We start from the raw sequence: 23,498 nt of genomic DNA on the forward strand, positions 1-23,498 counted from the left end.
AACAAAATAAAATAGAAATAAACCAGGAAGAAACCATACTCTGCTCTGCCATCATGTCCGTAATTTCACCTAGGTGAATTACGACTTGCATCTGAAAAACAACAACAAAGTATGGAATGAGAACCGGAGGTTCTCGGTATGGTAACAGTGCCCAATATGTAAGATGTAAGGCTCCGGGACGCGGAAGGCAATCCTAGAACTTCACATCGAATACGGATATTTAAGCTTAGAATAAAATAAATAACTTATACCATAAACATTAAACAGGGTTATCTAAACTTAGGGGATTTCTAACTAAAACTAGTCACCACTGTCCCATAGCCTTCACCAACCTACCCTCCGTGCGATCCCATCGCCACCGCCTACCTAACCTCCTCAGCACCAGACAAACACAGATAATGCAAGCAAGGAAAACACATGTAGTATTTAGATATATAACAAGTAATTCAAGAAGCAAGTAGGTATGTTATACAATTAGGCAAACTCAAGTAATCAAAGCAAGCAAGCATAAAGAAGATGCATATGATGAATGTCTATCCTATTGGCTGTGATATCACATGTCGGTCATAGTGCCAAACCCGACACAAAATCCGGACGGCAACTCCTGGATTAGTCTCTCTGTTGCGCATACTTAGGAGGAACAATTCTAAGGGATAAGTGTCCTACCACCTTCTCATTTCAGAGGGAAACGTTCTGAGGGAGAGTGCCCTACCACCTTCCTCTAGATGCCGCATGATTCCATGGGTTAGTGCTCTACCACCTTGCAACCAGAGAAAAATCCATGCTCAGGAGGAATAATTCTGAGGGATGAGTGCCCTACCACCTTCTCCTTTTAGAGGGAAACGTTCCAAGGGAGAGTACCCTACCACCGTCCTCTTGAGTGATAAATGTAACACCCCCAACTTTTGACACGTTATGACCAATGTCAATTGTTTAGGTGTTATTTGTCGCAAGGACCTACTTGGATCTAGATTCGGATTTTAATATAAGCCTTTACCAATTTAATCATGAATAAACTATTTATAATCAAACTCAGTAGACATATATTAATCATATAAACATAAGTTAAGTTTGAGGATACATGCCAAGTATCAAAATGACAAGTACTACACCAAGTTATATTTATAGAGACAAAATTAAAGAAAAACAGTCCCAACCCTCACACGGGTTTCCTAAACTGGAACCGAACTACTAAGATGTCCTACCCCTCTAAAAGTACTACAAAATCGAGGGAAAAGTAATACTAAGATCACCAAAAAGAGTAAAAGTCAGCTAGGTCGATCTTCGGAATGGTCTTCAGCTAGAGTGAATACGTATGACATGCCAGAGTTGAAACGTGGGCGATGTACCGAAACCCGAAACTCAATGGACTTGTCTGCCAAACCCATCTGGGGAGGGGGGAAAAGAAAGAATGGTGAGAACCTAGAGTTCTCAGCAAGGTAAAAGGGGAACCTAGGGTCTTTGTCTCTAAGTTGTCGTGAAACAGAAAGAAAAGGGAAACAAACACAGAGACTTAAGGCACAAACATGCATATAACAAGTAGATAGCATAGACAAAAAGAAAATAGCAGTAAATAATTCACAAGAAGTACATATATGCAAACAAGATGATGCATGCTGTTCCTAGTGTAGACCATGAGCTCATGCGTCGGTTGTCTACCCGCAACCCGACGTTACTCGGAGTGAACCCCGAATATGGTCCCCTTACTGTGTCAATTAGACACCTTGGCATCACGGTTACCCATGTCAGTTAGGCCTCATCATAATAACATTTTAATGTGTATCACAGTAAGAAACAATGCTATCAGTTAGGCGAACATTCCCGCATTAGCAATCTCAGGCTATCCGTTAGGCGGGCACTTTCGCATTAGCAGTTTGGCACAAGGCCCATTCAACATACACTTTTCATAATTTACTTATTCGTTTCAATTATCTCTTTCATACATGGTTTCTCATTTACTTTCTCTTTATCATGCCTCCGCATCACCAACACTATAAAACATACCTCCGCATCACCGCCTAACTATACATACCTCCGCACCACCGTCTAATTATACATACCTCTGCATCACCCATTAACCTTAAACCTTCTTGGGGACAACTTACACATTTTCAATAAGGGTAGAATCTTTAATTTAGGGAAAAACAACAGAACACAGAGTTATTGGTTCTTACCTAACAAGAAGAGTACTAAAAAGACTAGGAAGGGAAAGAGGTAGGGTTCCTTCGTTAGCTTCGGGTAGCAGCTCCCTTAATGGCCCTTCTCTTTCTTCTTGTTGGTGATTTCTGTTGGGTCTTCCTCTTCCTTCTTCTTGGCCACCACTCTTAGTTTCTTTCTTCTCTTCGTGTGGTTTTCAGAAAAATTGAGAGACTTGGCTCATCTATATATATCTACAGAAGGTGGGAAGTGGTGAGCTAGTGTGGCAAGGCTTCGTGGCCTCTTTCTCTTGCAACACCACATCACAGCATAGATTACATGAAGAGGTAACCATGGTTTCCTTTGAAAACATGTTTGGTTGTGAGAGGAGAAGAGAAGATGAGTTTAATCAGAGTTTCTTTAGGTCTGGTTTATTTAAGGGAAGCATGGTTTGGTTGAATCGGGAGAAGGGAAACCAAATCGATTCAAGGATTTGGATTATCTAACTAATATGGTTCAATGGTTCATTCATTAGTTCTCTTCAAGAACAACCAAGGAGATTATTAAAATCTTCTGGGAGTACTTATTCCATAGAATAATTGAATCGGAAAAAGGTTCGCCGCTTGGAAGTACTAAAAGAAAAGTTTTGCGCTATGTGTTCTAATTCTAATTTGTTTTATATATGTGTGTGTGTGTGTGTGTGTGTGTGTGTGTGTGTCAGCAAACGCTGTAAAGAATTAGAAATCACAGGCCTCATGGGGTAGGGTGGTTACAATAAATATGAGTGAGAAGCCCAGCTTCAAGCCTCACATCCGAACATAGGTGGAAGACCGCCACAGCCCTACGACGGAGAACAATGCATATTGCAATCACATATTCAATCTCAAAGGCCACTCCTCATAGAACACTTCCACTCATACTCATTCCATCAACCATAATCATTCATAATTTCCATTCCAAACTCATTAGTTCCTCAGTTTCTCAATTCGTTGTCAGTAATCACTAAGTTCACTACTCTTCCTTCTCTCTCAACCAGACTCATCCTCAATACACCAGAAACCTAAACCTCCGTTCTCTAACTTTTCAAGGTAATACCCAAATAATTCCACCCAAGACCTTCTCTATGGTTAACATCCAAAAACAAGCCAAAAAGTCTTAAATAGGTGTCACAGAAGTTTACAAGCTTGTAGGGAAGGTGAAATAGTTAAAAACAAGATTTTAGTTGAAAAACAGGGTATGTGCGTGCGCACGCCCAGGAAAGTCTTCAAAATGTGTGCGTACGAATAGAGGTGTGCGTACGCACAGGTAGTAAAAATTTCAACTCTGTTCATCCGCACAAGGCGTGCGAACGCCCTCAACAGAGTGCACCTTCTAACGTGTGCGTGCGCACATGTTGCAAAACTTCGTTGGTTGTGTGTGCACATAGGTCTTGTTAGCACTCTCATCAGCAAGCCTTCCCCTGTGTATGCATACGCACAGGTTCAAAAGCTCACAGGGGTGTGTGTGCGCACACAAACCAGAAATCACAAATTCTATAGCATACACAGAATTCAGATTTTGACACCAAACTTTGAATGATCATAACTTCCTCTACAAAAATCCATTTCTTACAAAATTTATATCCATTTAAAGAGTTTTCAATGAACTTTAATTTAAAGCAAATTTCAACAAATTTTGAAAACTAAGGATCAAGTTATGATTCGTCAAAGTTCACTAAAAATTCGTTTTTACCAAAACCTTGAAAATTTAGCTTACCACAACTCTCAACTTAAAACCAAATCAAAGCCTACTCAACACAATACCAAATTCACTCATGAATCCATACCAAACATTTCTCGACCATATCAACTATTCAATCAACCGATACCATTTAATACCCATCTCAACTAATGCTAAATTCAACCTAATATTCACATCAAAACTTATAAATTCCATCATTATTCCACTATACCACCTCCAACATTTAATATCTCAATTTAACAACTCCTTCAACACTCATTAATCCAAACATCAATTTATCATCATTCTAACCTTATAACCTATATCATTTATGAACAATCTCAACACTCACCTTCAAATTACCAACAACATCAATATTCATCATCAATCATCAACTATATCAACAAACCCTCATCAACAACAATAAATCTCATATTCATCATCAACCTTCATAATCATTAAAATACCAACAATCATCATCAAATTCACATATTTCTCATCTCAAAAATCCATATCATCATCACCATCATACAAGTTATCCTCAAACATCAAAATCACATACACCCCAAAATATTCAATCCTATCTTAAGGTCAACTAGCCTAAGGTTCACGAAACATTACATATTACATAAAGGAAACCAAAACCATACCTTGGCCGATTTCCAATATGCGCAAAACACCAAAAGCTTGATTCCAACAAGATCAACAAGCCTCAAACACCAACACCACCTCTAAGACTCACCAACTATCAAGCCATACACATATAACATACCAACATCAAGCTTAGGGTTTACAAAAACAACTAAAAATAAGGATTTAGTGAAATCTTACCTTATTCAACGAGATTAGGGGTAAAATCCAACAATACTCCAATGCTAGATCACCCCCTAAACAAACAAAATCACAAAATCTACTCAAAAACCAAACCCAAAAATGCAGAAATGTTAGGGCAGAAAACTGGAGCATGAGCTTCAAGTTTTTACCAGATTTTCTTAAATAGAAATGAAGAACTTGACGAGAGCTTCGCATGGCCGCAAATGGCTCGTCAATCGGAGTTCCGTAGCTCAATATATGGCTCCCGAAAGGTGGTGATAAATAGTAACATCACCTCTTCTCCTCTCTTCTCTCAAAATGTGCCTCTCTCTCTTTTGAGGTGAAAAATGAGTTGAAAGCTCATTAGTTGGCCTTATATATGTTGGGCCTTGGGTCCAGTTTGGGTCCGATCCAACTCATTAACATTTTTGGTCTGTTTTGCCCATTTTGGGCCAAAACCTTTAAGATTAGCGTCCGGTTTTCGATTCTAAATTATTTTTATCCTTTCAAAATAAACAAATCAATTTTCAAAATCTTATTTTTCTCAAAACACGGTACTGGACAGTCTAGAGCCGGTATTGCCAGCTTAAGCGCCAATACGCATTTTTACAAAAACTTTTTGAAAAATATACATTTTCCAACTCAGAAAAATTCATTGAAATCAAATTTCACCTTTATATTTTCAAATTAAAACTTCTAAATTTTGAATCTACTCCGGACACTTAAAAATTATTATTTTATTAAAATAGTTATGCCGGTTCTTACACCAAGAGATTCCATCCTCATGCAAGAGCACTTAAAAATAGAAGAACTAGGGTAGTGAGATACCTGTCACTCCTTCCATGAATTGTTCGATCATGAAAGGGTGTAAATCTCACGTGTTGATGTGAGTGTGCATGATCAAACCTTCAAATTGCACGCCTTTGTCAACATCGGTCTGAAGAGAAAGAATTTCTCTTGTGAGTATATTTGCAGCTGATCTCTCTAGTGTATGGAGCAGACTTGGTAGAACCAAATCGCCTACCACAGATTCTAGGTCAGTTTGGCATTCCCTCGACCTCATTTGTGATATACAATGAAAAAATTGCTCAATAAAGTCTCTCAAATTGTTGCATGAATGAACAAATTTTCCAAGCATTGAATGCAGCCTCTCACATCTAGATGTCGTCCTGAAACCCCCAAAAAAATGCCCACAAATGTATGTTGTTGCCCAATTTTTACTCATGGCATAAAGGTCACACACCCGTTGATTATCCTCGAGGCCAAGTTTTGAAACCATCATCTCCAACCATTCTTGGAACTTTGATATTTCATAATCTAAAAGCATGCATCTTTTAAACTTAGATGTGAAGGTCGGGTTCCTAAGGTTGGATGTTGCATTCCTAATTAAGTGTCATGCACAGAGCAGGTAGTAGGCACCAGGAAACACTGATTCAATGGCCTTCTTCATGGCTCTGTGACCATCCATGAAAACACATTGAGGAGTGATAATTAAGATTTGCACCGGTTTAGAATTTCCCAATTGAAATTAAGTATTTCGTTGATAGCATAGTCCAAACCGGCAATTAAATCCCAAACATCAAAGTTTAAAATTTCTAACTAAAATAACCGAGAGTAATTAAACCTCGAGTCGTCTTCTCTAGGAACTAGTGACAACAAGTACATAAAATTGGTTGTGAGAATCAAGGGGTGTTTTCCATAAGGAAGCAAGCAATAAAGAGATAAAAGAACGATTGAAATTGCAATTAATAAACTAATAAAGGAATAAAAGAACTATGTATGTAATATGAACAAGTAAAGCTTTAAAATGATGAAAATGTGGTTCAAAACATAAATGAAACCTTGACTTGGGATGAGTTATGGAATTTCTTCCTTGCCATAACCACAACTATGATAATTATGATGGATCAATCTTACTTAGTCAACCCTTAACATCGAAGAGTAGGTCAAGTGAGCATAATTGTTATCAATCCACAAATCCTAACTATCTTACTAATTACCTTAGTAAGAAGCTAGCGTTAGTGGAAACAATAACAACTAACAACCTAAGAATTATCACTAAATACCAGATATTATGACTCTAGTAACCCATATACTCATTTTCCCAAGTCAAGGGGTAGAAATTTATCCCATAATCAAAATTGACATTTCATCAAACACATGGTAGGCATAATCATAAAATAGGCAAAATTGGGAAAAAAGATGAAAACTATGAACCATAAATGATCAAAATCAACAAAGACAACTCAATAAGCATATAAAGATCACTAAACATCAAATTCATTAACCAAAACTCAAAATTGCAAAACTATGTATATATTGACAAGAGAAATTAAAATATAAGAAAGTGTAGAACAAGTAGTGTAATAAAAGAGAAATTAAAGAAATACTTACAATGAAATTACTAGGATCCAAAATCAAAACTTGAACTATAAAATTCTACAAAAATCCTAATTAAAATTGAGAGAAAACCTAAGAAAAACTAACCTAAAAACTACCCTCAAAACTAATTAAGTGTATTGTATAATGTATGGTATGAATATGCTCTATTATGGTGTTGCTTGCCCCTTCATATATGCTCCAAAGCCTTCAGAAATGGGCCAAAAAGCCCTTCAAATCGCAAGCCACGTGAATTTTTAATGAAGTCACGTGCAGGGACTTGTGCATACGCACAGGTGTGTGCGTACGCACACATGCTGAATTTCCTCCTGTGTGTACGCATAGAAGTTGTGCATGGGCACACTTACTGATTTCCATTCCGTGCGTGGGCACAGGTGCTGATTTTGACCCTTGTGCGTAGGCACAAAAAGTGTGCGTGGGCACACTCTGAAATGCTTATCTCTTTTGATTTCTTCATGTTTTCTCCCAATTCCATGCTTTTCTTCCACTCTTATCAAGTCATTCCAACCTATTACACCTGAAATCACTCATCAAAACCATCAAGGCATCGAATGGAATGAAAGTGGAATAAAATTGATTAAGCACAAAATAGCATGTTTTTACAATTAGGCACAATTTAGAGAGAAAACACAAAAGCATGCTATTTAGGTGAATAAATGTGGGTTTTTATGATGAAATCCACTCAAATCAAACCAAAATTTATCATCAAATATGGATTCATCAAGGAGCTTTTCCATTCATACACTCCAAGAATTGTTGTAGTAACTAGGTATAATTATCCTCATTCTCATTTGAGGCAAGAGCAGTGACAAACACAATGGTTTGGTTATGATGATTTACACCAGAAAATACAACAAGAGGACACATGTACTTATTTTTCTGATATGTCGCATCAAATGCCAACACATCTCCGAAGATATAATAATCCAATTGACTACATTTGTCAGACCAGAAAAGATGTACCAAACGACCCTCTTTGTTAGCCAAGTATCGAACAAACATTCTGGAATCGTCTTTAGCTGTTGATTACAAGAACTTTAAGCAAGCCATGGCATCCTCGCCCTAAGAGCCTTCGTTGCTTGTCTATTTGGTTATACATGTCTCTCTTTAAAAATGAAACATTATGAAAGCCCCCTGCTGTGTTAACAAAGAATGCATAAATCTGAGGAGTCTTTATCCCAACTTTCAACATCATGTTCATTTGGTCGATTGCACCAGCATCTATCTTCCTATGTCCCGGAAGCATGAAGGTCAATTCATCAGCAAGCATCTCGTGGTTATGAACTTCTTCGAAATATGTTATGATCCATCTCCCAGTATTTATATGGATACGAACACGCATCTCAGCCTGGCATCCACATCTAGTCTCCGGTTTTGGCTCAGGTTTACATTGACTGCTCTCGTCATAGGATTTCATCTCTCTAAATCCCTGTCTGAAGTAGACAAATGATTGTTATGTGACATCGTCGTTAACATTGCGACTCAATTTGCTCCTCCTTGCAGCAAACTCATTCATTTTGGCATAAAATTGTAGAAAGATAAGGCGACATTAAGATCTGGGAAATGTAGCAGCTTAATCTCATCCACCGTTAGTGACTTTAAGTTAAGACTACCAAGGTCAGCAATACCATCAATTGACCTACCATCCCAGTTCTCGTTGAAGTTATCATCAAAGAAATCGTCGGCTTCAAAATACACGTCCATGCCTTCATCGCTTACAGGTTCTTCAGCACCACAAAAATAATTTCCATCATCATAAAACTCATTTCCATCGTCAGATAAATAAGTTGGCAGTGCTTCACTCTCAAAAGAGAGATCATTATGGTTAAACGAGGCTTCCTCTCCTACTTGGGCCTACAAAGAACAAAAAAACAAACTAAATCTACATCAAATCTCCTAAATATTTCTCAGGTAGAGATTCTGAAATGAAATTGGGGCTTACCGGTGAAATTGATCCATAGAAATGTAGAGTTCGACGCGCTGGATGCATGGCTGCGAACGGTGCAGCGATCGGAGCTCAAACGGAGAAATTATGGTAAATTAAGGGTTGATGAGGGTTTGGGTGAGTTCTCCTCTCCCCAAATCTGTTTGTTGGTGTTGTTACTGAATGGGGGAGAAGGAGCTTCTGCTCTTTTAAGTTATGGGTCCAGTTGGATCCACGGTTTCGGTTTTGGCCCGGTTCAACCGATTTGGCCCTTAAATGATTTACCTCATACAAATTTTTTAAGAAATTTACCCTTGTTTAATTTTGTGCACATCAATTTTTTAATTCTCATGAGAAAACATGACAGTGAATGGATCCAAGCCCATGTTGCTTTAAAAATCTATGAATCATGAATGATGATTTATGCATTCAGGAAATAATGGTGTATTGCACTTCACCCACCATGCACTAGCAAACACAGACAAAACGACATTGAAATTGAATATCATGTTATTTGCTTCACTTCATTAGTAATTTTCACTAAAATATAATGATCTTACTATCACAACAATTAATGGAGCTTGCGGAGAGCAATCAATACTCAAATACAATTTGTATCAAATTTGTAAGCTTCATTGTGAATTTGTAAGCTTCATTGCAGTCCCTCTCATATTCTTTGTCGCGCCTGGCTTTCTCTTCTCCCCTTGCGTTCGTTCTCTCTCTTTCTACTCCAATGGCGATGCGACGGCGACTTGGCAGCGGTAGTGGCGATGAGTTGGACGGCGGCAACGTGGAGAGCTCCCTCCTCTCTTCTCTTCTTTGTTCATATGGGGGTGTGTGTGTGTATGCTAACCGTGTGTGTAGGTGTTGTGCTGAGAGAGTGAGGAAGGGGGTTGGGGTGTGACGGCTAGGTTTTTGGGGAAAATGGTGAGTGTGTTTTGTGTTAGAATTAGGGTTAGGGGTAGTTTAGGTATTTTTAATAATAATAGAGGTAATAGAGTAATTGAAAATTAATTTTAATCCAACAATAATTATATATAAAAATACTATTATTTGTTCATCAATTTACAAAGTAAACAAATACTCTAATCCAAGAACTAGAGATAATATAATTAATTTTCTTTATTCATAAAAATTAAAGTATTAAATTCTAAAATCTCACCTCTTTAAATCAAATCATATAAAATTATTATTATTTTTACAATTACTAAACTTTATAATTTAAATATAAAAATTATCCAATAATTGTAAAATTAGATAAAAATTCTAATTTAATTATCAAAACTTGATTTAATTAGCTTTAATAAAATAATTTCTGAAATTAAAGTCTTTAATGAATGAATAAATTAAAATTGACCCATAACAATATTTTCCAAAAGTTTTGGCTCTTACATTCTACCCACCTTATAAAAATTTTCGTCCTCGAAAATTGATACAAAACGAAAGAGATTTCATATAACTCCACTTTTGAACACATTTAAGGAAAAAGCAAAAAAATCTTAGCATATATACATACAGTTTCAAATACCAGGATTTTCATATGGCATAAAGATATAAGGGTATAAATATGATACGAAACAAAAGTTACAAGATAGGCTTGATGCAAAAGATTATATGGTTCAAACATACGTTGATAGTGTAATATGGCGAAAGGTTTACAAAACAGGCTAGCGTTTATTAACGTTCGCACACTAATCTTGCACAAACCTCAGAGATTTAACTTCCCCAATTTCGACATAACTTATCCCCACCGTTCTCAACCGTACTTCATGAAACAACTCATCCGAGTGTTCTCAAAACTCTTTCACGTGAAACAAAATTCCACAACATCCTGTGACGTTGCATACTTACAAGCTTCACCTCCCGCGTCCACAGAACGCATCCTAAAGAGCTAATGTATCGTTTGCTATACCTAAAGGCTGCACGTGACACCAAACGAATCTCAAGTTTACTCAGAAAGATACTAGACCTTAGAAAAGAAAGATAAGTGGCAAGGACAGTATTCGTAAGAGGTTAAGAGAACTATTGAAATCACAAGCAAACAAGGATGTACAAGCAATGAGGAGTGTTGGAAAGAGAATCGGTTGACAACTTTAAGGGTAACTCTTAAATCATAGGAATTCGATAGGCCTAAGAAGTTGAAAAATAATGCAGTATTTTGAAACAAATTCAAGCTGAGTCAAAGAAGAATGAGATTTACAGAAAAGAATATCTAAAACCCATGACAAGGCTCACAAAACTCAAGATTATGTTTAAAAATATTTTGGAATACATTGTTCATAAAGAATGGAAAACTTAAGGAAACATCATTTCGCGATCTAAAAGAAAAGATAAGCAACAAATATCCTTCAAAAGAATAACAAAAGCATAAATGTGGCATTATTCCAATATAGATTTAAGTTGAAATAAACTATACAAAGTTTTTTTAAAAAAGGAAAGGTTAATTTATCTAAGAAAAAAATTATATTTTCTCAAATACTTTAAAAGATATTTAGGTGCACGACTAAACAAAAGCATGCATGAAAAATGCGATCTGGTTGGAAGGAAACCTAAGATAAAGTTTTGCTCATAAAAAGGAATAGAGGATGCATTACAAACAAACAAATTTAAACCCCATACAAAAATTTTCAAAGTGTAAGGTAAAAGAGTGTAGGTTAAGTTAAAAGTGATTTTATTAAAACTTCAAGAGATGGTTATGTTGCACCAAAACAAGTTCAAATCATAGCAAAGAGATGCACATCTCAAGCAAAGGAATGCAAAGTCAATAACAACCTTGAACAAGAATAAACCAAAACATCTTTAAAAAAGATTTAAAACAAAAGCCAAATAGGAAGGACAACTCAATTAGCGGTAAAATCCCAAAGGTTTCAACAATCATTTTGATGTATCAAACAAGTTCAAAGCACATAAAAAAGTACATTAGTCAAGAAAAGGAGGTTAAACAACACAAGGCAGATATCCAAGGAATTTAAGCAGACATATGCAGTTAGCATCAAACGAGTATGCATATGAACAAGGAATAGGTTAGAGAATAATCAGTTTACTTTTCAAGAAAGAAACCTCTAACATGAATTTCAAGGCAAACCATAAAAGAACAGATACGTAATCGAGTAACCTTGAGATGCAACCTCTAACGTTTCCCAAACCCATGACATTCGTTATCTATTACTCCTATATCGTCTATGATAATCCATTAGTGTTTTCAAATACATAAACCATTAGTGCTAATATGGCCAAACTTAATACACTAAAGTATGCAATGATAGACTAACAGCATTAATTAGTAGACAGTCATGTGCATAAAACTCTAACTCTTATTATCAGGACAAGACCTACAATATGACAGATACTCAGAGTATGCAAATGAAGCATAGTCAGTCCATTCCTCAGGACAAGACCTACAATACCTCGTAGCATTTCACTACATGTACCAAATGAGTAATTTCATCAAACTTACCACCGATTCATCCAATCACGGCCTCCGGCTCAAACATAACCAAATCATGACCTTCGGTCCAAAATACTATCACATCACGGCCTTTGGCCCAACACAATAAAATCACACTTCAATCAGCATAATTCGAACCAACAGACCCAATCACAAGTAAATATAGTTTAAACATAATCAAAAGCAATTATATCAAATATAGCAATTAGCAGTTAAACAGAATTATTCACATAGGCAAACCAAATACAATATACACACCCAAACAATGTCATATAGATGCATATGATGTATGCCTGTCCTACTGACCATGAGCTCATGTGTCAATTACTTTGCCAGAACTCGACACATCCAGTAGCTAACCTACATATAGTCTCTCAACACGAAGGAAATCCTCAACCTTCCAGAAGGGAATCCTCAAACTCCCATTCAGAGAGAGACTGTGATGTAACGACAGGGAATTCTCAACCTAACTCATTCACGCCACAGTCTGGAATCGAATCGAAGGAAATCTTCAACCTTCTCCATTCAATTCTTCAATGTAGCAAGAGAGGGAATTCTCAACCTTATCTTGTTCATCATAGCAAGAGAGAGAATCCTCTATCTTAGCTTGCCTATCCGTGAACGGGATCCAACCACCATCCTCACCATTTCAATTCAAAACTCATTTCAATTCAACACAAACAAACATGCCAGAAATTAAATTAATAATTACAGAATTAAACCAAAGAGAATCCTCAACCTTCTATCCAACTTTTCGGTGCGACAAGCGAGGAAATCCTCAACCTCAAACTTATCCACCACAACAAAAGAGGGAATCCTCAACTTCAACTTATCTATTGCAGCAAGAGAGAGAATCTTCAATCTCAAGTTGCCCAGTTACTTCAATAGCTATCTATATTTAGTTCACAACACGCCAAGAATCACTTTTTTCTCAAATCATTCTCCTTTAAAATCAAAATCACTTTTATAACGTTTTCCGAAACCTCCAAAACGTCACTCTAAAACACACTCTCTTTCATAAAACTCATATTTATTCAATCAAAATCTTCCAAACCAATTTCAAAATTATTTCCAGATTGAATCTCTTTCGAAAGACTCAAACTCATCTCTCTTTACCAATCAAACTCAAATACTGTAAATTTGCTAAAACTCCTCAAAATATGATTCCTTAAATCGAACTCAAAACATAATCATTTTCTTAATAAATAAAACTCAAACATAGTTCATTTATTGATAAATCGAATTCAAAATGTAATTCCTTTATTTATAAATCAAACTCAAAACATAATACTTTCCTTAATAAATAAAACTCAAAACATAATACTTTTTTCAATAAAACTCAAGGCATAATACTTTTTTTAATGAATAAAAGTCCAAAACATAATTCATTTTTTTTCTTAATAAATCAAAATCGAATAGTATAATCCTTGAATCCAAACTTTTCTAAATAACACTTCAAACCAAGTCTCCAATTTTTACAAAAATTTCGACAGCTTCTCCTCTAAAATTTGGACTTTGTCACCCTTCTCGAATTTCAACCAAACCATCTCCAATTTTCAAAATCATTTCTGATAAATCAAACAAAACTAATTCCGATATCTCAAATCAATTCCGATTCTCAAAATCATTCCGATAAATCAAACAAAACTAATTCCAATATCTCAAATCAATTCCAATCCCCAAAATTATTTTCGATAAATCAAACAAAAACCCAGAACTCGAACTAACCAATCCAGTAAATTACAATAATTCAACCACAATTATCAATATGCATTCATACGCTTAATAATTATTATACTACAATTCAAAAACCAATTTAATCAATCAAGAAATCAATCATTTATCCAAAACAACTCAGTTTAATCCATAAAACTCACGTAATCACAAAAAATATATCGTTTTACATCAATCCGACTTATAACAATTCTTCAACATAAAATGAGTTTAAGGAGAGCGCCTCTACCTCGTTTGCGACTCAAATACGTGACAAAACTCCGTTTTCTCTCTATTCAAATGATAATTTGAGAATCTTACTCATTATCATATTCACTTTGGCTTTCTGAAGAGGAATCCTGAACAATTTGCTTCTTCTTTTTGGATACCATTCTGGACAACAAACAATCATGAGTCAAAAAACACAGTAAAAATGACAAAATCTACCGAAAAATAATACTTACTTTTTTGCTTTTCTAGTTGGTTGTTTTCTTGTTTTTGGTGGCTTTTCTGAGTCTTGTTCAGAATCAAACTCAGAGGAAGTACCACTATCACTTTCCGATGAAATGTCCTTTTTTGTGTTTTTTTCTTTTTCTCCTTCTTTTCTTTCTTTTTCACTCTCGTCAATTTCTCTTTCAGCTCTGCCCTCCTGATGATGCCCTAAAATAGGTAAAACATTAGTTTACATCATATACATAAAATAAATACACCGAAATTAAAGAAGGATTCTGTTTAGTTACCATATGACCCTTAATTTCAGCTTTTATCCACTCAAGCAGCAACTCCCTAGTCCAGTGCATCACCCAGGGTGGTCCAGGGATTCCATCTGCCGTCTTATTTTTGTGTTTAGATTCATGAAAGTATACAATCATCAAAGCATACAGACAGCCATCAATTGATTTTTTCTTTTTCAAGACGTGCTCACTTATGCCCTTAATGAGGAAGTCGAGGATACAGCCATTCCAATTCTACTTGCAAATGGTGTCCACACGAAAAATCGGAGGCATGTGGACAGGAAAAACCTTGTTTATTGTTGTCGGCAACAAGAATGACATTGGAATGTAAAAGATGAATACCTTCTTGAACGTAAGCCGATCTTCGTCACGGTCAACACCGATCTCCATCATCAAGTACGTCAGTTGCTTCAATGTTTTGCCTTGGAAGCTTCTATAAACTGGCTTGTCCTCCTCAATAAACTCTTTAAAATTAACTTTGCTTGGAAAGAGCGACCCTGCAAAAGCAGCAAAACAATATCACCAATTACACTCCAATTCAATTCAAATACACCAAAATACCAGCCATATACACCTCTACTATAACAGTTAATGTAACCAGTTACCAGATGCATTCAAGCAGAGGGCAGCTCCTATATTTTCCTGGTTGATGGTCAACACACCGTATCGGGTGTCCAATCTGTTTGTTATCAAATCAAATGAATATGCCAACTCCTTCAAGAGCTTATGCGGTACATTCATTGGAGGGATGTGCATCAAACCATCAAATTTCAATTCCTGGACAATGGCCTTCTTTTCATCGCTCATGGTTTGGAACTTTTCATTCAGGAGTCTTGTCGAGCATCTCAAATCATGAGTTTTCTGTAAACAAACAAAACAAGAATCATTATATTTATACAAGAAAAAATTGAGCTCGTCTAAGATATATGTGTTACATTATATTTTGGTGCAGCAGCGTTTCTCCTTGCCATTTTTACTGTAAGGAATAAAAAATAAGGTTAATAGATAACAACATCACCAGTTACAGTCGAATTCGCTTGATATACACTGAAATACCAGCCATATATACTTTTATTATTTTTTAGATTACATGACATAATATGAGTTTAAAATGATATTCAAGTCAATCAAAATGCATAAAATGACACCAGAAGCACAAGAACAATATTCAAGAACAGCAGCACCAATTACACACGAATTTACTTGAAATACAGAGAAAGTTTCTATTTTTACAAACTTAGTTCAAACATGTAAACATGCTCAAAAACACATGAAAATATATGTTATACTATACGTGAAATAGTACGTAAAATAGTTATCACCGATTGAACAGTATGATGAGAACAGTAATATGTATTTTAAATCAAGAACACATAATGAATCTACTTAATAAATAGAAATATGACTATCTAGTGTTTCGCGATCGAAATGAGAAGAGAAAAGTGAAAAAAACTGGACGATTAGTAAAACAGTACCTTAAATAATCTTTCATCTTTTGTTTCTATGTTTTTTTATGGAGATTTTGAAGTTTTCTTGTAGATTTCCTCGAGTTTTCGCAATAATTTTAACAGTTTCTTGAGAGATTTCGAGCGTCGTTTGAATCTTTAGAGTTAGGATTTTGATCAAGTAAGAAGAAGCGTCTTTCATAATTTGAGCGCGCTATTGAAACGATTGATGAGCGCGTGGTTACACGTACGTTGATGTGAGGGTTGTTTTTGTTGGGATTAGACCAACTTATATCTACTTGTAAGCTAAAAAAGCTTGTGTATGTAGCCAGCTGTTTATTTAATACCTTGTTTGGCTATGCTAATACAAGTGCAATACAGGTTTTTTTTTTTTTTTTTTCGGGCAAGTTAAATGAAACGAGGTTTGAACCCAGTTTCTATATGGAAAGGGAACAAATGCAATTTGAGCTACATTTCATTGGCCAAGCCGGTGGGTTTCTTTATTTTTTTGGGACAATAGTGGGTTTTCTTTTTGTCATGAATACAATGGCTTTACGTGGGATATTTATAGGTCTCTCGGCTGGGCCATGAGTATTGATGAGCTTGCATTCTCCAAATAAAGTTGGGCCTAGCTTTGGATGGCAGCAGAAATGCAGAATGGGGCGTGTGTGACTGTGCTTCGGATCCTCACCTCAATGCCAGTGCCGGCATCAGATCCACTTGTCCTTGTCCTATTTTATTAATTCTGATTATAACGCTAACCCAATCTAATATAATCTAACCAAATCAAATCATAGCCTCCTTACTGTAGTAGCAGTTGGCTCATGGTCATGAAGCAAAGCCTATCTGTCATTTGCGCGAGTGAAGTAGTTCCTTGATAGTGTCTTCAAAGTTTAAATGCCAAAAAAAGGAGAAATTATAATGATGCCTCAATCGTGACCGTCCAATGCGTTGACCAAAAGGGAGGCGGTTCTTCCCATCAAGAAAGGAAGACCCCCACCATTTTCCCCCACTTTGCAATTGGTGTTGCCAGCGTATCATCACATCAATAAGCCGCAAAACACAAAACACAAGCCACCTTATTCTAACAAACCCCCTCTCTCTCTTCTTCTTCTCGTCTTCGTCTTCGTCTTCGTCTTGTCCTCCGATCTGGACTGAAATACAAAACTCGAAAACCGAGACCTACTCCATCCAAATTGGAATCGATTTTGGGATTCAATTGGAAGGAAGGTTCTGATTAGAAACCCTAGGGAGATAGAGAGAGTAGGGGTTATGTGATGATCGTGGTCGATCGCGAGGATGATGAACAGCTCGAACGGCATGATGTCCCCGTCGTCATCGGGAACCGCACAGTCCCCTGGGCTCAAGACTTATTTCAAAACCCCTGAGGGCCGATACAAGCTTCAATACGAGAAGACTCACCCTTCTGGTCTTCTTCATTATGCTCATGGCAAAACCGTTACTCAGGTCTCCTCTTCTTCTTGCTTTATCAACAGTCTTTTCATTATTATTATTTTTTAGGGTTGTAGGCTATCTTCTTTCTTCAACGCATACTTAGTTCAATGTATCATACTTTACCTTGCTTCCATTTATTGCTAGGGTTTTTTTTTTCCGATTCATTTACACTCATTTCTAAATCTGTCTCATTCAAATATCTTGTATTCATTGTGATTTTTATTTTTTAATGTTTTTTCCCGTTGTGAATTTAGTTTTGTTGACTTTCAGAGATGAGTTCTGTAATGCTTTTTTCTTCCAAGAGTGATTGTTAAGTTGAAGTGCCGTGTGGTTCCTTTTAACACATTGTTGGTTTGGGTTTACCCATGAGCAGGTTACTCTTGCACATCTCAAAGACAAACCTGCGCCTTCGACCCCGACTGCGTCTTCTTCAAGTTTCAGTGCCAGCAGTGGGGTGCGGTCTGCGGCAGCTAGATTGTTGGGAGGAAGCAATGGAAGCCGAGCGCTTAGTTTTGTTGGGGGCAATGGTGGAAGCAAGAGTAATGGAGGAACGAGTAGGATTGGTTCAATTGGTGCCTCCAGTTCAAGTAGTTCGCTGGCTAATCCAAATTTTGACGGCAAAGGAACCTACTTGATCTTCAATGTCGGAGATGCAATTTTCATAAGTGATTTGAATTCTCAAGACAAGGTATATTGCTTGGGTTGGGTTGTGATGGATTGTTGGTATTTTGGATTCGCTAAAAGAGAGATTTCTTATTACTTGTAGGACCCAATAAAGTCTATTCACTTTAGTAACTCAAATCCTGTGTGCCATGCATTTGATCCTGATGCTAAGGATGGACATGATTTGCTTGTTGGCTTGACCTCTGGAGATGGTAAATAAGTGTTCATTAAAATTTCCATTTCCATTGTTTAAGGAAAATTTAAGCTTTATGAATTTTTTTTCCCTGTTTGTATTATTGTAGTCTACTCAGTATCACTGAGACAGCAATTACAGGATGTTGGCAAAAAGCTTGTTGGGGCTCAGCATTACAACAAAGATGGTACCGTCAGTAACAGGCAAGGATTGATCCTTTATGATGTTTTCTCTATAAATACAAGTTCTAATATTTTGTCAAAAGCCAAAGGTATTGTATGACATAATTTGTTCATGCTCTTTTCTCAGTGACTTAAATATTAGGAATTACTCAGTTTTGATATTCATGAGCACTTTATTGGCTGTCAGCAGCTCAGTAGGCTTGATAATGATTTGGAACCATGCCAGACATGAGCACTTGTTGCTTTCATTCAATGGGGAAAACGTTTTATTTTGTTACCATACAGTATGGTATATCCATACAATGTTTAACTGTTTCATAAAGTGTATATTGCAATTTGCTATTACTGAGTAAGGCATACTAATGTTAATATGTAGTTCAGTGGTTTTAATTCTTTACATTTTGTGGTTGAGATGTTATTGGAAGTTTGGAACTTGGAATATGATGTCAAAAGGACACTGATTAGAAAAAATTATGATTGATGCATTTTAATTTGAACAGTCGTTGTACATGCATTGCTTGGGTGCCAGGAGGTGATGGAGTTTTTGTTGTTGCTCATGCTGATGGAAATTTATTCGTATATGATAAGGTGAGATTTACTTATCTAGAGAACTTAACATATCTTGGGTGTACTTACCATGATGTTTCTAATGGTCAGTTGAACAACTATTTACCCTTCTTTCCCACATTTCAGAATAAAGACAGTGCTGGTGATTCTTCATTCCCAGTTGTTAAAGATCAAACTCAATTTTCTGTTGTGCATGCACGTTATAGTAAGGTATTGAGTTTGACTTATGTTTAGTTTCTTTGTAAAATTTACGTATGCAACTTCCATTTGTTTATTTGGACTATTAATTTACTGTAGCTAAATACAGCTTTAATTGGCAGCCATAATATATGATTGGTGCATGTTTCGATTGCCAGTGGGATATACAAAATCACCACAAAGTGATGCAAATGAAGAGTTTTTGCAGAAAATATATGCTTGGATAATCACTTTTTTTTTTTTTAAATCATTGGGATATTTCAAGGGACAAATCTATTTTTAAATACAATTCAACATATAAATCACTTTGCATTGCAATCAGCCAGTCACGTAACAATTTTGATAAAATCAATTTCATCAAGAATCAATTTTACAAACATAGAACCAACATGCTTAGTTCCTCTAGATTGTTGTGGTTGTTTCATATAACACTTGATTGATGCTTCTATTTGTTTCAGATGAAACCATTAATGCTAGAGGTTGCACTTCAGGAGAATTTCTTGTGTGATGTATTTCATTTTTATTGACCTATGCAGAGTAACCCAATAGCCAGATGGCATATATGCCAGGGTTCAATCAACATGTTTTCTTTCTCATCCGATGGAGCATACTTAGCAACTGTTGGAAGAGATGGTATATCTTCTATTAAACACCATCAATACTATATTAGTTCAACTTTGTTTTTGTTGTGAAAATAAATAAATCATTCCATCGTACTCTCTCCTTTCAGGCTACTTACGAGTGTTTGATTACATAAAAGAACAACTTATATGTGGTGGAAAGAGTTATTATGGGGCTTTGTTGTGTTGTGCTTGGAGGTGAGAATGTTTGATCTCAGTCAATTATTCTGTTTTTCTTTACTACTTTTAGTTGCTTCTGGTTGATTTCATTATTTGAAAATGCAATATCATGATTAAAACTATTTCAACAGCATGGATGGGAAATATGTTTTGACGGGTGGAGAAGATGATTTAGTTCAAGTTTGGAGCATGGATGATCGAAAGATTGTAGCATGGGGTGAGGGACATAACTCATGGGTATGTTGCTTGGTAACATTGAGTTGGAAAATGTTTCTACAATTGTACCGAATTAATGTGTGTCAAATGCTGTGATCAGGTAAGTGGAGTGGCATTTGATTCATATTGGTCATCGCCAAATTCAAGTGATAATGGAGAGAACGTGATGTATCGATTTGGTTCGGTCGGTCAGGTACCCATAATATTGCTATTATTGTGATTTTTCCTTTGTTCTTTTTGTAGCTTTGGTTATATACTTTCCAAAATTTTCCACATGGTTCTTCGTATTACCCAAGATTTGGTTGACAGGATTGAAAATGAATTGCTGGATCCACTTGTGTAGAAAGAAATTTTGGGAAATTGTTCATTGGGTCAAGCTTTTCAGTTATTGGATTTGTGACTAGTTTCTAAGAGGCTTTGATGTCAACTATATGCTTATTTGAAGCTACTTGAAAGTTGAAGGGATGAAAAACAATTAGGATTACTTTTTACATTTTACATAGTAATGGAGTAGATGGGTTTAGCAGCTGTTGGACTTCATATGATTGATTTTGTTAGGCAGTGCTAGTTCCTACAGTCATAGTGAAACATTTTGCAGAACATTAGAACATGGGAATGGTATTTACAAAATTATGTCTTGAATTCTTTAGACTATTTGTTGATTAGAGATTATGGAATGCCATTAATCTTCGTTGTTTGGATATTCAAACACCAAAAGTCTTGTTTTCCTTCCACTCTAATTTGAGTGGTGTTGGATGGACTTAAAATTAAACTTACTAAATTCTTTTCATTTCATCGGCCTCCATTGTGCCACCGGGCAATAGAATGAAAACTTTTCCCATTGATATCCATTCAATAAAACTTAACATTTATTAAATTTCATTGAACTCACCATTAGATGTGCAATAAAATTTTGAAAATGCCTTGTTATTGAATTTCCTGTATTTTGTATCTGGATGTGTTTCCTTATGTTGTTTTATTTTCCACACAAATGTTGGTACTAAGATGTTTTGGTGGTCAGGATACTCAATTACTTCTATGGGACCTGGAAATGGATGAGATTGTAGTGCCCTTGAGGCGTCCTCCTGGCGGATCTCCGACTTACAGTACTGGAAGCCAGTCATCCCATTGGGACAGTGTTGTTCCATTGGGTACCTTACAACCTGCTCCAAGTATGCGTGATGTTCCAAAAATCTCCCCATTGGTTGCTCACAGAGTGCACACCGAACCACTCTCTGGCTTGATATTTACTCAGGAATCTGTACTCACTGCCTGCCGGGAGGGGCACATAAAAATCTGGACGAGACCTGGTGTTGCCGAGAGCCAATCAAGCAACTCTGAAAACTTGTTAGCCACCAGCCTTAAGGACAAGCCTTCACTTTCCAGCAAGATTGGAAATTCTAGCTACAAACAATGACATTCCAAATTTAAAGGGAATTTCAAGCAAATTTTTTAATGGTTTGTTTATCTTTTATCCAGTTGGTTCCCTTAGTTTTTAACATGTTGATTCTAGTAAAGATGAACCAACTGGTTTTACTGTATATTTGCGGATGAGAATGCCATTGTTGGCAGCGAGAGGATGGGAAGGAGAGTTCTCTCTGGCCGCCTCCTGTAATTACAGAACGGCTGTTATTAGGATGTCTGATTAGTGATTACAGGAATAATGTGAAATTGGTCCATGAAGATCGATACTTCGGAAGCGCATACTGCATACAAGCCATTATTTATTTCGTTAGCTCTTTAATTGTTGGTTTCACCAACATGAATTGTATAAAGCTGAATAGTTTGGCTATGTAATCTGAGGTCGGTGAGGGTGCCCTCTTTTCAGGATATTAATATTCGATGAAGCTGTCCTAATATTTAAATTGATTCAGCTGTGATCATCGTGAATCCTCGCAATGAATCAATTGTGTTCCGAGTTTAGGACAGTAAGTTTACTCGCAACAAAAGTGCAGTATACCGGTGTTTGGAATGGCAGTGTGAACAAAAAATAATCTGTCACGTGTAAATAATATATGGAATTGTACTAATGGGTTTTACGGAATAAAACCAACTTCGGCTACCATCTATTTATATCACATAAAAATCGATACTAATATGTAATAGAATTAATTTATGCCATATTGCTTTGTAATTGTGTTACATCAATAATTTTGCAAACATAGCAATTTTACGTTTTTGTAATATAAAAAATATATTAAATTTTTATATAGTATTAATATGTCATTTATCATTAACTACTATAAAATTTATATCACTTTTGATATGTCACTAAACAAAGTGTTAAATTTTTTTTAATCAATTAAATTTAATACATTAACTCAGTTGAATAAAAAAGAAACAGCTAAATACAATTATTATTTACATTAAAATTGTATATCTTCCATTGTATTTCTTTTCGTTGAATAATTATATTGAATCATATATAAATTGCTAAATGAATGTATTGCACAATATTTTCTATTTATATATTATCTAATGCATTTCTAAACAAGGTAGCATTTTAAATATATATTATATAGTATAACTAATTTTGCTCTCAGCGCATCACGGATGTCTTACTCTAGTTATTGCACAGCAGAATGCCATCCATTGTTATTACTTATTACCATGGTTCTGAAAATCGAACCGGACCGGTTGTTCAACTGAAATAATCGAAAATCGGTCACCTAATCGGTCCGAATAAGATCAAAAATCGTCCGGCAAAAAATCGATAAAAAAATTGATCGAACCGGTAGTTAAACCGGTGAACCGAAAGAACTGTCCGATTTTTTAGCGGTTTTTAGTTTGAAAATAAAAGTGTTAAACGGCGTCGTTTTGCCTCTTAAAAAAAAAGAAAAGAAAAGAAAGGCTAAACGCCTAACGAAGCCCTAATCCCTAATCCCTAATCAG

The 23,498-nt window shown here is 36.0% G+C and overlaps 1 protein-coding gene across 1 annotated transcript; it reads left to right on the top strand.

Moving 5' to 3' along the window:
* The first annotated feature begins 17,096 nt into the window (after positions 1-17,096).
* On the top strand, positions 17,097-22,442 carry LOC112759155 (uncharacterized). Its single transcript, XM_025807976.3, has 11 exons — positions 17,097-17,799; positions 18,161-18,475; positions 18,554-18,662; positions 18,753-18,846; positions 19,326-19,413; positions 19,519-19,602; positions 20,127-20,223; positions 20,321-20,408; positions 20,522-20,627; positions 20,707-20,799; positions 21,628-22,442. The coding sequence occupies exons 1-11, from the start codon at positions 17,632-17,634 to the stop codon at positions 22,021-22,023; spliced, it is 1,638 nt and encodes a 545-aa protein (XP_025663761.1). The 5' UTR covers positions 17,097-17,631; the 3' UTR covers positions 22,024-22,442.
* Positions 22,443-23,498: the final 1,056 nt, after the last annotated feature.

This window comes from Arachis hypogaea, chromosome 16, assembly GCF_003086295.3.
Source record: "Arachis hypogaea cultivar Tifrunner chromosome 16, arahy.Tifrunner.gnm2.J5K5, whole genome shotgun sequence".
In the NCBI taxonomy this organism is placed as follows: domain Eukaryota; kingdom Viridiplantae; phylum Streptophyta; class Magnoliopsida; order Fabales; family Fabaceae; genus Arachis; species Arachis hypogaea.

Excerpts from the sequence above, each read along its gene's own strand:
- LOC112759155 (XM_025807976.3), top strand. The coding sequence starts at position 17,632 with ATGATGAACAGCTCGAACGGCATGATGTCCCCGTCGTCATCGGGAACC. Across the intron at positions 18,847-19,325 it reads GATGGTACCGTCAGTAACAG|TCGTTGTACATGCATTGCTT; the intron begins GCAAGGATTGAT and ends TAATTTGAACAG. Across the intron at positions 20,800-21,627 it reads GATTTGGTTCGGTCGGTCAG|GATACTCAATTACTTCTATG; the intron begins GTACCCATAATA and ends TTTGGTGGTCAG.